Source organism: Leuciscus leuciscus (genome assembly GCF_965113295.1).
Source record: "Leuciscus leuciscus genome assembly, chromosome: 11".
Classification (NCBI taxonomy): Eukaryota; Metazoa; Chordata; class Actinopteri; order Cypriniformes; family Leuciscidae; genus Leuciscus; species Leuciscus leuciscus.
This window is the reverse complement of record NC_138735.1, coordinates 23,590,797-23,605,583: the sequence shown is the minus strand read 5'-3', so window position 1 is coordinate 23,605,583 and position 14,787 is coordinate 23,590,797. Positions and strand designations below refer to the sequence as shown.

At 36.5% G+C, this 14,787-nt stretch overlaps 3 protein-coding genes across 4 annotated transcripts in view; all 3 read left to right on the top strand.

Annotated features, from left to right (window-relative positions):
* The window catches only part of LOC309509694 (uncharacterized protein), a 58,069-nt gene that overhangs the window by 7,077 nt on the left and 36,205 nt on the right, over positions 1-14,787 (top strand). The window contains exon 4 of one of the 2 annotated variants that reach the window (XM_082184507.1): positions 4,132-4,210. In XM_082184507.1, coding sequence (XP_082040633.1) covers positions 4,132-4,210 — 79 coding nt within the window. Of the gene's footprint in view, positions 1-4,131; positions 4,211-4,348; positions 4,394-14,787 lie in introns of those variants that run through there. The other variant, XM_082184504.1, reaches the window with a different exon arrangement.
* Positions 4,402-14,787, top strand: part of LOC309508814 (uncharacterized protein) — a gene marked incomplete at its 3' end in the record, with an annotated part of 54,367 nt that continues 43,981 nt past the window's right edge. The window contains exons 1-2 of the mRNA XM_082183284.1: positions 4,402-9,718; positions 10,210-10,265. Of these exons, the coding sequence (XP_082039410.1) occupies positions 9,694-9,718; positions 10,210-10,265 (81 nt within the window). The 5' untranslated portion in view covers positions 4,402-9,693. The remainder of the gene's footprint in view (positions 9,719-10,209; positions 10,266-14,787) is intronic.
* Positions 10,318-14,787, top strand: part of LOC309509684 (uncharacterized protein) — a 45,687-nt gene continuing 41,217 nt past the window's right edge. Inside the window, exons 1-2 of the mRNA XM_082184475.1 lie at positions 10,318-10,527; positions 12,001-12,327. Of these exons, the coding sequence (XP_082040601.1) occupies positions 10,416-10,527; positions 12,001-12,327 (439 nt within the window). The 5' untranslated portion in view covers positions 10,318-10,415. The remainder of the gene's footprint in view (positions 10,528-12,000; positions 12,328-14,787) is intronic.

The following is a 14,787-nucleotide window of genomic DNA, read 5'->3' as shown; positions in this document are numbered from 1 at the left end:
GCTGGGGATTGGTTAAAAAGTTATTTAACAGGGAGGTCACAGTTTGTAAAAATGGGTCAGTATTTATCAGATACTCTTGGTATTGTTTATGGTGTCCCCCAGGGGTCAGTACTGGGGCCAAAACTGTTCAATGTGTATATAAATGATATGTTTAATACATCCAAAGTACTGAAATTCATTCTATTTGCAGACGACACGAATATATTTTACAGTAGTGACGATTATAATGAGCTCGTAAATACGGTAAACAGGGAACTAAAGATAATAAAAAAGTGGATGGACACAAATAAATTATCCTTGAATATAAATAAAACTAAGGTAATGATGTTTGGAAATTGCAACAAAATGTCTGAACAGAGAATAAGTATTGATGGTATCCAAATTGAAATTGTGAGTGAGAATAAATTTTTGGGAGTAATAATTGACAGTAAATTGTCATGGAAACCCCATGTCAGATACATAAAAACAAAAATCTCAAAAAGCCTCTCAATTATAAATAAAGCAAAGCTATACCTTGATGAAAATGCACTTCGTACTTTATACTGCACCCTGGTACTACCATATCTTACTTTTTGTGTTGAAGTGTGGGGAAATACTTACCAGAACACAATAAATCCTCTGATTATATTACAGAAAAGAGCTGTGAGGATCATTCACAAGGTTGGATTTCTAGAACATACTCATAATCTGTTTACGCAGTCAAAGTTGCTAAAATTTGATGATCTTGTAAAATATTATACATCAATAGTCTTATATAAAGCATTTAACAAATTATTACCGCCTAACTTACAACGTTTTTTTAAAACTCCAGTGCATGCTCATAACTTGAGAGGTTTTGGACATTTTTCATTACCGAGAGCCCAAACCACTCGTAAATATTATTGTGTGTCTGTATGTGGAGTGAAACTCTGGAACAAACTGGACTTGCAACAAAAGCAATGTCAAACTATTAATCAATTTAAACTGTTATATAAACATTGGGTCTGGTTAAAATACAGAGATGAGGGTCTTTAATTTAAATTGCTGTTGTATTCAGTCTCATAGTGTGAACATGTGCTCAGTGTTTCCTTACCATCGTTGGTATATTGTCCATTACCATCGTTGGTATATTGTCCATTACAATTGTTGGCATTGTTTGTTTCTATTACATTGTAGTTAAATTGCTGTTGTATTCTGTCTCTTAGTGTTAACATGTGCTCAGTGTTTTCTTACCATCGTTGGTATATTGTCCATTACCATCGTTGGTAGCCTATATTGTCTATTACTATCGTTGGTATATTGTCCATTACCATCGTTGGTAGCCTATATTGTCTATTACTATCGTTGGTATATTGTCCATTACCATTGTTGGCATTGTTATTCCTATTACATTGTTGGTATCAATTGTTGTTATAAAAATTACTTGTTACTTATGGTAACGCCACCATGATATAACATTTGTAAATAATCTGTGAGCAAAGTAACTAGGAAGCTCAAATATTAATCACTAAATGGGTAACTGGGGTGGGATTAAATAAGTTGTCTTCTTCCCACTCCCTTTCAGGCAGAATTTGATCGTCATATTTGAATACTGTATATTCTGTTTTTGTTTTTTCTTTGTTTTTTTTGCACTATATGATTTAACCATATTTTGTTTATCTTGTACTTTTTTTGTGCCATTGCCTGGAATAAACGAATTAATAAAAAAATAATAATAATAACATCAAACAGAAGCCAAAACTTAAATTGGGGGACTCATGTATCTTACATCTTTTATATGTACATCCTTTGTATCTTTTATATCCTACATATTTTTTTTAGTAAGAGATGTAAGTAAGATGATACACTTATTATTTTTAGTAATTGAATTCAATGAGTCATATTTTAAGATCTTTAGGAAAAACTTAAAGGAGGGTGTAATAGACATTACTTAAGCTCTATGTACATGAAACGTCTCAAGAAGAATTATTACCTGTAATGTGTTATCAATTCCGGAGCCAGTATTAAGTCTTATGGACTCATCTATTTTGATTTTAAGAATGTATCAAAAACCATCATAGATAGGCTACTTGCTTCCAAAAGTCTTCAGAGTATTTACAGAGTATTAGAGTTTCAGATTCAAGATTACAAAAATAACATTGTGGTGAGATGTTTTCTTTAAAACTAGATCTGTACTTTATTTTGTTCTTAAAGGAATAGCCTAGTTCACTTAAAACTGAAAATACAGGTTTGAAACAGAAGTTGTTTAAATGCTGTGAATTTCAGTTTATCCTTCATTCTAACTTTTGCCATATAATGCCATTTTTGTACAAGCTAATATGATTCTTTAGGGTCTAAATGAAAAGTTTGTAATATACTTTATTTAAAAATTCTCATTAGTATTGTAAGAAAACACTCATTTTACCTGGTCAAAAACAGCTGTTTTCAGCACGCCGTTTAAGTGCATGTGTCTTTAAATGATAATGAGCTTTGCTCACCCCGCCCCTCTGTTCTGTGCGTACACCGTTTGTAATAATAACACAATAACCATAACGCGTTGTTCATTATAAACGTGGGATTATCAATTATATTGAGAACGTCGTACATAGAAAACATGCCGTAATGTACCCTGAGTGTAAACCTTAGCCGCATTCATTGTGAAGCGTGCAAGCGATTTGCAAAGATTAATATAAAGATTAATATAAAGGTTAATAAAACGTTACACTCCCTTCGAAATGTTTATTCAAATATTGGATTCAATCTTTTTGTCAACTTGTTTTATTTCAATTAGGACAGGTTTTTTATCTTAATTTTTTATTTTATTTTAGATCCGATTGATTGTAGACCTCTTTATCTGAGCTTATGCACCTAATTTTTTTTACCAAAAAAAACATTATTTTTGTGTAATTTTAGCAATATTGCATAAAATGTAAAATTATTCTGTATACACTGTATCACACTAGTGTGTTTTACCAGGAAGTTTGTTTTGAAATGCTTTTATTTTGTACAAATGGAACAAAGTCAGACTTGTGGTGCTCCTGTTCAAAAATGAACAGCCTACAAAAAGTACCCTTTGAATCTCTCATTATGCTATATTATCACCAAATATTAATTGGATTCAATCTTTTTGTCAGCTTGTTCTTCAAATTTAACTTCTTTAAATTAGGTTTTTTTTTTAAGGTGTTTTGATTATTTTTTAAACTGACTGATAATAAGCCTCATTAATCTGAGCTTATATTGGTCAAAAATGAACATCCATTGAAAATGAGTGGTGAGATCGAAAATACTTCAGACAATATAAGTTTTCAAACATTTAGTGTTCAGGAGCATCATGTTCATGTTCACATAATTACATGTGTGCTTGCAAAGATCTCGGAGGCCTCGGACCTGTGCATGCATGGATATGCACACTCTCACTACCACACACACACACACACACACACACACACACATTCATGTACACAAACAAACTATTTTGAGTATTACAGGCTTTCTTTCTCAGATCTCTTTATCTTATCATCAGATCAGTGAGGCCTACAATCAATTAGTTGACAAAAACATTGAATCCAATATTTGGTGATATAGCATAACGAGCGATTTACAAGCAATTTTTAAAAGGCCGGTCATTTTTGTACACAAAAGGTGTTACAGAGTTTTCAACAAAGCACAAGGGTTAAGCTCCGCTTTATTGACTATTTAAGGTGAACTAGTGAGAGTCTTGCATATATTCTCTCAGACACAAGCAGTGAGAGTTGAAGATCGACTGAGACAATGGAGACACAAAGGATCCTCATGAGGAGTTTGGCTGTTGTGGTTTTTGCATCTGTGATCTGGACTATAACAGGTAAAGTGCTTGAAACTGTTTGTATATTATTATATCTGATGGAACGGTGCAGAATATTGAGGTGTACCTTGTTCTTCAGTCTCAGCAGGTGATAATCAGAGGCTGATCACATGCATTCAGAAGCCGATCACATGCAGCTGTACAGTTTTCTCCAGTGCAAAGTTGACTGATCCTATCATCGGTTTCAGGCTGCTAAAATCAAATCCTCCATGTCTGAAGGCCGTCGTGTAAGAATCCCAGTTCTTCTCTAAATAAAACATGTCATGATTAGAGATCAACAGCATCTGATGCTAGATTTCTGTTTTAAACTTTTTCATTCTCTTTAACAGCTTTGAGACTGAACGAGGAAAGTTCTGTCTTGATTGGAAACAACCATGGGTGAGGGAGGAAGTTAAGAAGCTTTTGTAAGTTAAATCCAACAAGTGTGGTGAAACATACCTGAATTTGTAACAACATAATCTTATAAAGTGTTGCATACAGTATTTAGCATAGTATTCTTGTATTCACATTGTTTTGTTTTTTTTTGTTTGTTTTTTTGTTTTACAGCAGAGCTCAAAGAAACAAAGCCTGACTTCCACGCCACCACCAGCATCAGGATCTTCCCAATCAACTGACAGATCATGAATCATGAATGTCTAAAAGCAAACTCATAATGAGAACACATTATTAGAAATTAATTTATTAGGATTAACCCCTTGAGATGAATCATCTAATTTTCGAGAGGGTTACGCCACATGTAAGTAACCATGTTTATTCTAATGCCTGATCTGTAGTCAGTGGTTTCTGATGTGTAATTATTCATTATCTTTCTCTCAAAATCATTCAATACTGTTTATGCATCAGTAAATCAAGCCAGTGACTAAAAGATCAACTTCACATCGTTTCTCTTAGGATGAAAATAATATTTTTTAAACTGTTTAAATTATATACAGAATGCGATCAAAGAACGCTCCATTTCCAATCGGCCAAACTGAAAACCGCCCAGACTAGAAAAAATGCCTTCTATTTCGAAATTTAGACCATTTTTGATGTAAAAAATCATACTAACATTATACGGGCACCCCAAGAAACATTATAAAATAATAACATAATCCAGTTCATGACCCCTTTAACAAACTGATTGTTTCTAAAAGGGTTTATTCAAACACTGTTTGTTTTTTAACTAATTAAATGTTGATTTACTGAACCAATCCACTCTAATGCCCAATCATCATGCATTAAAATAAGAAGATATAAACTCATTTGCAGTCTTGTGGGGAGAATTTCCATCTGTTGTTCTCTGAAATGATCACACACTTTCTGGACCGGCTGTGGTCTGTAGCTCAGATACAACAGCACATTTCACATTAGTGGTTCACTGTGGTAAAGTGCTATATCTGGTTATAAATGTCCAGTGTGACTGACAACTATGAAAAACAAGATGTGGTTGACGGTCACTAAACTATATGGCATTAAAAACATTTAGGATGTTCAAAAGTCATTACCTAGACATCACCCACAAGCAAATGCATCCAAGAGTTTTACTTCTTTGTTTGTATGCACTTCTTTAGAAGTGTTGCTATTTGCTTTTTTAAACTGTTTGTAAATCTCATCAAAAATTACAAATAGAAAACACATTGATAATAAATGTATCCATCAAGCCAATGTTGTTTAAAGTTTTGTCAGAAATTGTTGCTTTATGATGCCACATAATCACAACAAGATAATTTGTTTTAACATATTCAATGCAAATTCCATAACTTGTTAATGTGTGTGAGTGCAAAACATGTTAAGTGTATAAAGAATTTTGAAATTATGATTTAACAAATATTATTCAGTGGTGTATAAATAACTTCAGTCAGTGTCCATTCCTCACGTCTCATCATAAAATGACCAAACTTTATTTCACCCTGGAAAGCAAAAAGAACGAGAATGTGATGATCAGCTTAAAGATAACTGAATCAAAATCAGAGTCAGAATGAGCTTTATTCGCCAAGTGTGCGCAAACACACAAGAAATTTGTTTTATTTTTTTCAGGAGCTCTTACATACATATTTATGACAAGTATTTTACCATTCCATAGTCAAAAATATGTCAAATTAGAGTATTTGCAGGTCTATGTTTGCTTATCAAATATAATTTCACATACTCGCTTAAAAACTGTCTTAGGATCATTTTCTCTGTCTCTCTCTCTCTCTCTCTCTCTCTCTCTCTCTCTCTCTCTTTGTGGTTTGTAGCCGTACAATGAACATAACATCACAGTCACGGTGTTAACACAGGAAACTGCAGTAGAGGATGATGTCAGTTACAATTGAATGTCACCTCAGGATGTCAGTTTACATTTAGAACTTGTAGATTGACAGTTCAGGCCAGTTTAATAAACGGATTGGAATCCTACCTTCACAGTACCTTAGCTGTTTGAACTAATGGCCACTAGATGGCACTGTTTTAAATGTATTGTTTTCTTTTCACCACAATAACTATTCTACGGAGCCTATGGAAGCTTGTTTCCTCCACAGAATAAAAAATAAAAAAGGTAATTGTGACTTTTTATCTCGCAATTCTGTTTTTTCATCTCTATTTTTTTTTTTTTTATAGAACTGCGAGATATTAAGTCACAATTGCAAGTTTTAAAGTCAGAATTTTGTGATATAGTCGCAATTGTGTGTTATAAAGTCAGAATTGCGTGAAACTGACATAAAGTCGTAATTGCATGTTATAAAGTCAGAATTGTGAGATATAACTTGCAATTGGACTTTATAACTCGCAATTGCGACTTTATACACTGTAAAATCCACCAGTGATTCTAACTAACACTTTTTAGTTAACTTTACTTAATGTCTTAACTTAATTGTAAAAATCTAGTAATCTGTACTATTCACATACTAAGCTTTGTTTACTAAGAAAACCCAAGTTCAGATTAATTGATTAGTTTGAGTGTGGTTTTTGAGGCAGGGAAAATCTTAATGGACTTTTCACTTAATGGACTCTGTTTGCATTCACTCATTTCCCAAAGTCATCTTGAATGATGAAATTTGAATACAACTGATACATTTCGTCACCTTCCTAAAATAATTGCCCAAGTCATTTTTTCAGGTTTCTCAGAAAACACAAAAAACTGAACCTAACTTCAGAGGCCGAGTAGATTTTCATTCTTCTTGATGCAACTGCCATCTTGTAAAGCTTGTAAAATTGCCTAAGTCTCATTGTCTTTTGACTTAGGCAAAATAAAACAGCCTAAGTCAAACTCTTGACATAGGCCATTATTATACTACAGAATTGCATGATCTGTTCAACTGAGGATGTGGGTGATTTTACCAGAGGTGGCCAGCATCATGAGAAGATGACTTATGCAAAAAAAAAAAAAAAAAAAAGCATTTTTATCAAAAAATTACGTAGGCAATTATTTTAGGAAGGTGACTATTTGAGAGAACATCACATAAGCTGACTTCATAAATTGATGTTGATTTTCCTAAAATGTTTTTAGTCATCATTATGGCAATTAGTGATCCCTTTGGTTGGACACTTGGAACTTTATTTATACTATTTAATTATCTTCCCATTGATTCAGTGATTGCAACAAGAAATCAGTTATTTGGTTTCAAATGAAGAGAAGTTATGTATGTATGTATGTATGTATGTATGTATGTATATGTATGAATGAATGATGTATAACATATTTCATGTCAATTAATGATCTTTTGTAATTTTGTTGCTAACACTTATGTCCTACACATCTTGTGAAACTTTTAATTGTGTTGATATAATCCCTCTATATTTGTGACAATCTTGCAATTGATCATACTTGAGTCACACAGACTTCAACATTCAGCATGCAAAACACAACAATGGTAACAATTATATTTTATTTAAAGTAAATTATCAAGTACTCTCTACAGTTCTTGTTTAGTTACTAGAACTCTTGTGTAAGTGAACTATACTAACTAAGCATTTGTCAGTACCACATACTATTCCTATTTCACTTTACTTGTTTTTTTTTAAGGCAATAGGTTTGCATGCTTTTTTTTTAAGTAAGTCCAACTAATTCGATTTTACAGTGTATCACTTCTGAGAAAAAATGTCAGAATTGCGAGAAGCGAGATATAGGCTAGCCTAAACTCGCAAATGCGAGAAAAAAAAGTCAGAATTGCGAGTTTATATCTCTCAATTTCGAGTTTTTCCACACAGGGCTCTGGTTTAGATTCTGGCCCATAAACATATTCAAGCTTCATAAATCAAAATCAGTTGTCACTTTATGATAACATTGTGATGTTCATCACTTGTAAGTTGCTTTGGATAAAAGCATGTGTTAAATGATTAAATGCAAATGATCACATTGATCCAGATTATGATTGTGTGATTGCCAAGTCAAGTGATTTCCATCAAAACATTTGGTCATGAAATCACAATTATTCATCTCGTTACAGTGTTTTAGTGCTTGTCACTGAAGGATCATCAGTGAAAGTTCATCCAGGAGGACACGCAACTCGATTGAAAGCATCAACAATGTCAAAACCCACCGATTCGCATGTTGTGATTCGCAGAGTTTTGACGAGTTTTATAGACTTGATATTGTTTCTTATACAAAAGCAGCACCCCCACCCTAAAACATCTTCACCCGCCACTGGCATGCAATAAGTAAATACATAAAGGCTAGCCTACAAATTGTCAATATTTATGTATTTGAAATCAGCGCCGTCGCAGGTGGGGTGCGAGGCCCTGTGTGAACTTGAAATGCGAGGCCCTGCTCTTTGATGTGGATGCTCAATTGCGCATGAATAACAGTCACACGGACGTAGCTGTTCTAGTTCTATTGCACGCATAATCTCGCTGCAATACGTTTTTATCAAGTAGAATAATACAGCATAATCATGATTCATGCACATAGTCTCAGCTATGACTTTTTGCTATTTATTTCAGACGGAAAAAATCAACTGTGCAACGAATCCTGTACATAAAGTCAGCTCGAGAATTTGTCCGAATACATAAATAGATCCGCCTACTTAACTAACGTATATCTTAATGGTCCAGTGGTAGAACTTTGAAGGTGGCCTTCTGAAGATATGCTGACCTAACATACCTGGAGGCAGGCACACACACACACACACGACGTTCTCTCACACACAACAATCCTTTCAGAAGCGTGTCGGGCTTTAAACGTCACTATATAGTCATCATCAGCATGCAAATACTCCATCTTTTGTATTTATGTCCGGATAGTTTTATTTGTTTTGAATGATGACATTTTCGCATGTACATCGGGTTGTTTTGCAAGTAATATCACGATTAAATGATTATAAATAATACCATCGCTATGACCCGAGCTACAGGACGCAGGATTTGATGATCAGCTGACTGGAGGTCATGTGATTCCTCCCGAACGCTGCGATTGGTTGCGTAGTAAATTAATTGATGCCGACTTCAGATGTGCGTGCGATTATGATTCGAATTTTAGTTGCTATTAGCGACGCGTGATATGATATTAATTCTGACTTCAAAAATCTAAAATCTACACTCAAACATCGCTGTCTGTTGATTGAGACGAGGCAAATTCAGATTGACTTTTGCCGAGTATTTTCTGTGCAGATCTTGCGATTTTGAAGCTATTCGGAGAATTCCTGAGAGAAAACCTATAATATTCTAGAAGGAGCAGATCGGAGGATAAATATTTTCCTTTTTTTCATATTCATATTATTTCTGAGGACGCTTTTATCTAATTGTTATTATTTGGGAGTTAGGCCTAAACTAGGAGTTTGTAGTTTTATTTAATTTTGTGTTTAATTTGATTATTTTTGTTTTATTTATTTATTATTTGACTTTTTTTGGTAGTATTTCAGAGGAGGGTTGTCTTGTATTATTGTTTTTGTATTGTATTTTGGATTGTTTCTATTGCAGGTTGGAGGAGGACGTTGATGGCTCACATGGGTGAAAGAGGAGGTGAGTGCTCTAGTTTTTCATTTGTTTATGGTTTGTTATGGTATGATGATGGACTAAATTAATGTGCAGAAACTTGTGCGAGGGAACGTTAACCCATTTGATCCGCCAATTTTCCCAGCTAAGTGATCACATGTATTTGATTCCTTGCATGTGAAATAAACCTTTCAATTTGAGTAACAATTGTAACAATTTGTAATTGACCACTGTAGTATTCTAAGTACTAGTAAGAAGGACACGCACAGCGGGGTAACGTTTATCTGAAACTTTACTGAACACTTGGATGCAATCCATAACATGTCCGTCCCTCGACACAGCTAGCTAAGACTCTAGCTCTGCTATGTACCACATTCTGTTTTAAGTGAACTAATACTGCCACCTAGGGAACAATTCTAATATGACAGAGATAACTTTCCCCATATACAACACCACTGATATTGATCATTGATTATTATCAAAACATAACTAACTATGTGATGTCTGAAATATTGCAGCTTCAGGCCGCTCCAGATCCGGAGGAGCTGCTTCCACTCAGACGGATGATCTGGAGGTTTGTAGTTTCTGTTCTGGTGATTTTGTTTGTTTTGATGATGTCTCTGTGTGCACAGGTCAGGCTTACGGGGAGAGGCAGAGCGGCAGCCAGGAGAGCCCAGATGGAGGGACGTACAGCGTCGAGTGGAGCTCCGACCGCCTCCAAGAGATGATGTGCCCTCCGCTGCCAGGTCAAGTTCCTGTGGAGCCAACAGTGACCTCGACTCGCCGAACAGCTCAGGGTGCCGTGGAGGCTTCTCCTGCGAACAAGAACTCAACAGGTGAGATTGAAATAAGGCTGGGGCGTGTAAAGTGTACGGATGCAGATTTCGTGCATAAGACTGCTTCAAGCTTTTAACAGGTTAAGGTCTAGTCATATTTACCGTTGCTCAGCAAAATTTAGCTGAAATTTTCTTTCCGAGATGATTTCCAAAATATTTTAGTCTGACGTTTGTCTAACATATTAAATTGATTCGTTCAATAACTCACAATGTTCATTTATTGTTAATTTAACTGTTATATAAAATAAATATCACATTTGCAGTTGTGCACGGAAAACGGCACTCTTGCTGATGTGATATTGTAGGCAGCGCCGTCGCAGGTGGGGTGCGAGGCCCTGTGTGAACTTGAAATGCGAGGCCCTGCTCTTTGATGTGGATGCTCAATTGCGCATGAATAACAGTCACACGGACGTAGCTGTTCTAGTTCTATTGCACGCATAATCTCGCTGCAATACGTTTTTATCAAATAGAATAATACAGCATAATCATGATTCATGCACATAGTCTCAGCTATGACTTTTTGCTATTTATTTCAAAGGGAAAAAAATCAACTGTGCAACGAGTCCTTTACATAAAGTCAGCTCGAGAATTTGTCCGAATACATACATAGATCCGCCTACTTAACTAACGTATATCTTAATGGTCCAGTGGTAGAACTTTCACTAAGAGTGTCAGAGGTTCTGGGTTCGAATCTGTGCTCGTATATATTTTAATTTAATTTTTCTCGTATAACGTTAGTTTTAAAACAAAAAAAATTATCAAAACCGATTATGTTCATCAGTGGTTGTATATCAAGCAGGGACACATTTGTGTGCATTATGTTAGAGTATCCGCAACGGATTGAAGCGCGCGTCCAAAGGAAGACAGTGCGGCGTGTGCGCAAGCCACACGAGAAAACACTGTATCCGCGCCACTGATCGCAGCTGCAAGGAGCACTTTGATCACTTGATAAAAAACACATATCAGCGCTAGATCGTCTCTTATTTAAAAAATAGTTAACTGGCCAGTTAACTGGAGATGTTTTATTTATTTGTAGAATTGTTACATTCGTGCAGCGAGATGTTTTAAAAAGTGGTAAAAAAAACTAAAAAAACAGCAGGATTGCGAGGCCCCCTAGTGGCGCGAGGTCCTGTGCGGTTGCACAGTTCGCACAGTCTATGCGACGGCTCATTCAGGACGTTATCGGAATGTTTAGGGGACCATGTTTTATTTAGAAATGTGATGTTCCCAGAACGTCCCCACTTATGGTATGATGATGGACTAAATTAATGTGCAGAAACTTGTGCGAGGTAACGTTAACCCATTTGATCCGCCAATTTTCCCAGCTAAGTGATCACATGTATTTGATTCCTTGCATGTGAAATAAACCTTTCAATTTGAGTAACAATTGTAACAATTTGTAATTGACCACTGACATTGATCATTGATTATTATCAAAACATAACTAACTATGTGATGTCTGAAATATTGCAGCCTCAGGCCACTCCAGATCCGGAGGAGCTGCTTCCACCCAGATGGATGATCTGGAGGTTTGTAGTTTCTGTTCTGATGATTTCGCTCCTCTGCCTTCTGAGTTTTCTGTCTCTGTGTTCACAGGTCAGGCTTACGGGGAGAGGCAGAGCGGCAGCCAGGAGAGCCCAGATGGAGGGACGTACAGCGTCGAGTGGAGCTCCGACCGCCTCCAAGAGATGATGTGCCCTCCACTGTCAGGTCAAGTTCCTGTGGAGCCAACAGTGACCTGGACTCGCCGAACAGCTCAGGGTGCCGTGGAGGCTTCTCCTGCGAACAAGAACTCAACAGGTGAGATTGAAATAAGGCTGGGGCGTGTAAAGTGTACGGATAGAGATTTCGTGCATAAGACTGCTTCAAGCTTTTAACAGGTTAAGGTCTAGTCATATTTACCGTTGCTCAGCAAAATTTAGCTGAAATTTTCTTTCCGAAATGATTTCCAAAATATTTTAGTCGGACATTGTCTAACATATTTTTCAGAACATTGACAGAACATTCAAAAGTAATGTTACGACCGCTAGGGGTCAGCCGCAACAGGAAAAGGAAGAGAGTCACACTACCAGAGAGATGACGTGTAACATGATTTTTATTGACCAGGAAGGGTTAGCGTCAGGGGCAGACAAGGCCAAAATAACAAACAAAACAATCTTTTTTTAGGATCTAAATGACCTTAAACAAAAGAAAGAAATGAAAATACAATTCAACTTACCTAACTCCCTTACCCATAAACAAAGTGAAAAAGCAATACAAATAAAATGGCGTCTAACCCCCTACATCCCTTAATCTGGTAACAATGTTTATACAAGAACATTTACACGCTTATTTTAAAAAGTATCAGGTTGACAAGTTAGAATCGGAATCCAAGGAGTGGTCAAACAGGCAATAGTCAGATATAGGAGAAAACCAGAAGTAGTTACATTTAACAAACACTCAGTTTCACTAAACACTATCTCTTTGGCATGACACTTCAATCACAGTTTCACTAAACACTATCTCTCTGGCACGACACTCTTACTCAATAAAATAATGGTGGAACGAACAAAGTTGAAGAGAAGCACAATCAATGGTACAAACGCAAAGCACAAAGTCAACGAGGCTCAAAGGCAACCATGGTGTGTCAGGGCCGGTCCTTATATCCAGGTCAGGTGCGTAGCTGGTCCAATCACAGTCCTCCACAGATTACCAGAGGTAACGCCCATCTGAAACACAAACTTGTGTACACACAGAGAGAGAGAGCGAGCAAGACACACCCACACACAAGGACAATTGATACAAACACACAAAATATCTCAGGATCCTAACACCCCCATCCATAAAATAAAACATTCTGTTTTACTGGTTGACACGGGACAGTGAGTCAGCAATGACATTTTCGATACCTTTTTTATGACAAATTTTCATATTGTAGCTCTGACAAATCAGAGACCATCGCATTAACCGATGATTGCTATTAGACATTTGTTGGAGAAACGTAAGAGGATTATGATCAGTGAAAATGGTAACAGGTTGTACACTCGAACCAATATACACTTCAAAGTGTTGCAAGGCGAGAATTAATGCAAGGGCCTCTTTCTCTATCGTACTGTAGTTCATTTGATGTTTGAGAAACTTTTTCGAAAAGAAACTGATCGGATGATTCAAATAATCTTCACCGGTCTGCAATAAAACCGCACCGACACCAGAACCACTAGCATCAACTTCTATCAGGAACGGTTTTTCAAAACGGGGGGCAACAAGTACAGGAGAACTACAGAGCAGAGTTTTTAACGCTTCAAAAGCGGATTGACACTCTGAAGTCCACTTGAAAGAGACTGCTTTACGCAGTAATTCCGTAAGAGGATAGGCTACAGATGAGAAGTTCTTACAAAAGCAACGATAATAACCCGTCATTCCGAGAAATCGACGGAGATCTCTTCTATTTTTCGGGATGGGAAAATCAAGAACAGCTTGAATCTTTGAGCTCAAAGGACAAATCTGACCACTACCGACCTCCTTACCCAAATATGTGACCGTAGCACAACCGAATTCGCATTTTGCTAGATTTAAGGTAAGATTAGCATCTCTAAGACGTTTGAAGACTTCCTCTAAAATTTTAAGATGTTCTTCCCAAGTGCTAGCATGACACACAACATCATCTAAATAAACCTCACAATTAGATATGTTGGATAACACAATAGACATTAACCGCTGAAAGGTGGCTCCAGCATTTCGAAGGCCAAAAGGCATGACCCGATATTGTAGAAATGCTTCAGGGGTGGCGAAGGCAGAAATTTCAGACGCTCGCTCTGTGAGCGGCACCTGCCAATAACCTTTTAGCAGGTCGAGTTTAGTCACAAATTTGGCATTACCCACACGATCTACACAATCTTCCATTCGCGGAAGTGGAAAGGAGTCAGCCTTAGTTAACGCATTAACTTTTCTGTAATCTGTACAGAACCTTGAAGTACCATCCGGCTTGGGGACGAGAAGACATGGTGAACACCATGGACTAGAACTAGGGGCTGCCAAGTTGTGTTTAAGTAAATACTGAGTTTCTTGCTTCATCAGTTCTTTCTTAAGTGGATTTACTCGATAAGCACTTTGTTTAACGGGCGCATGTGAACCAACATCAATGTCATGTTTTAGCACGTGTGTAGTTGTAGGCGAGTCACTGAACAAAGTCGGATACGTCTTTACCAAATCTAGGATATCAGCCTGGGCAGATATGGACAAGTGCGACAATTTTGTTGCAAAGTTTAATAGAGTTTCTGA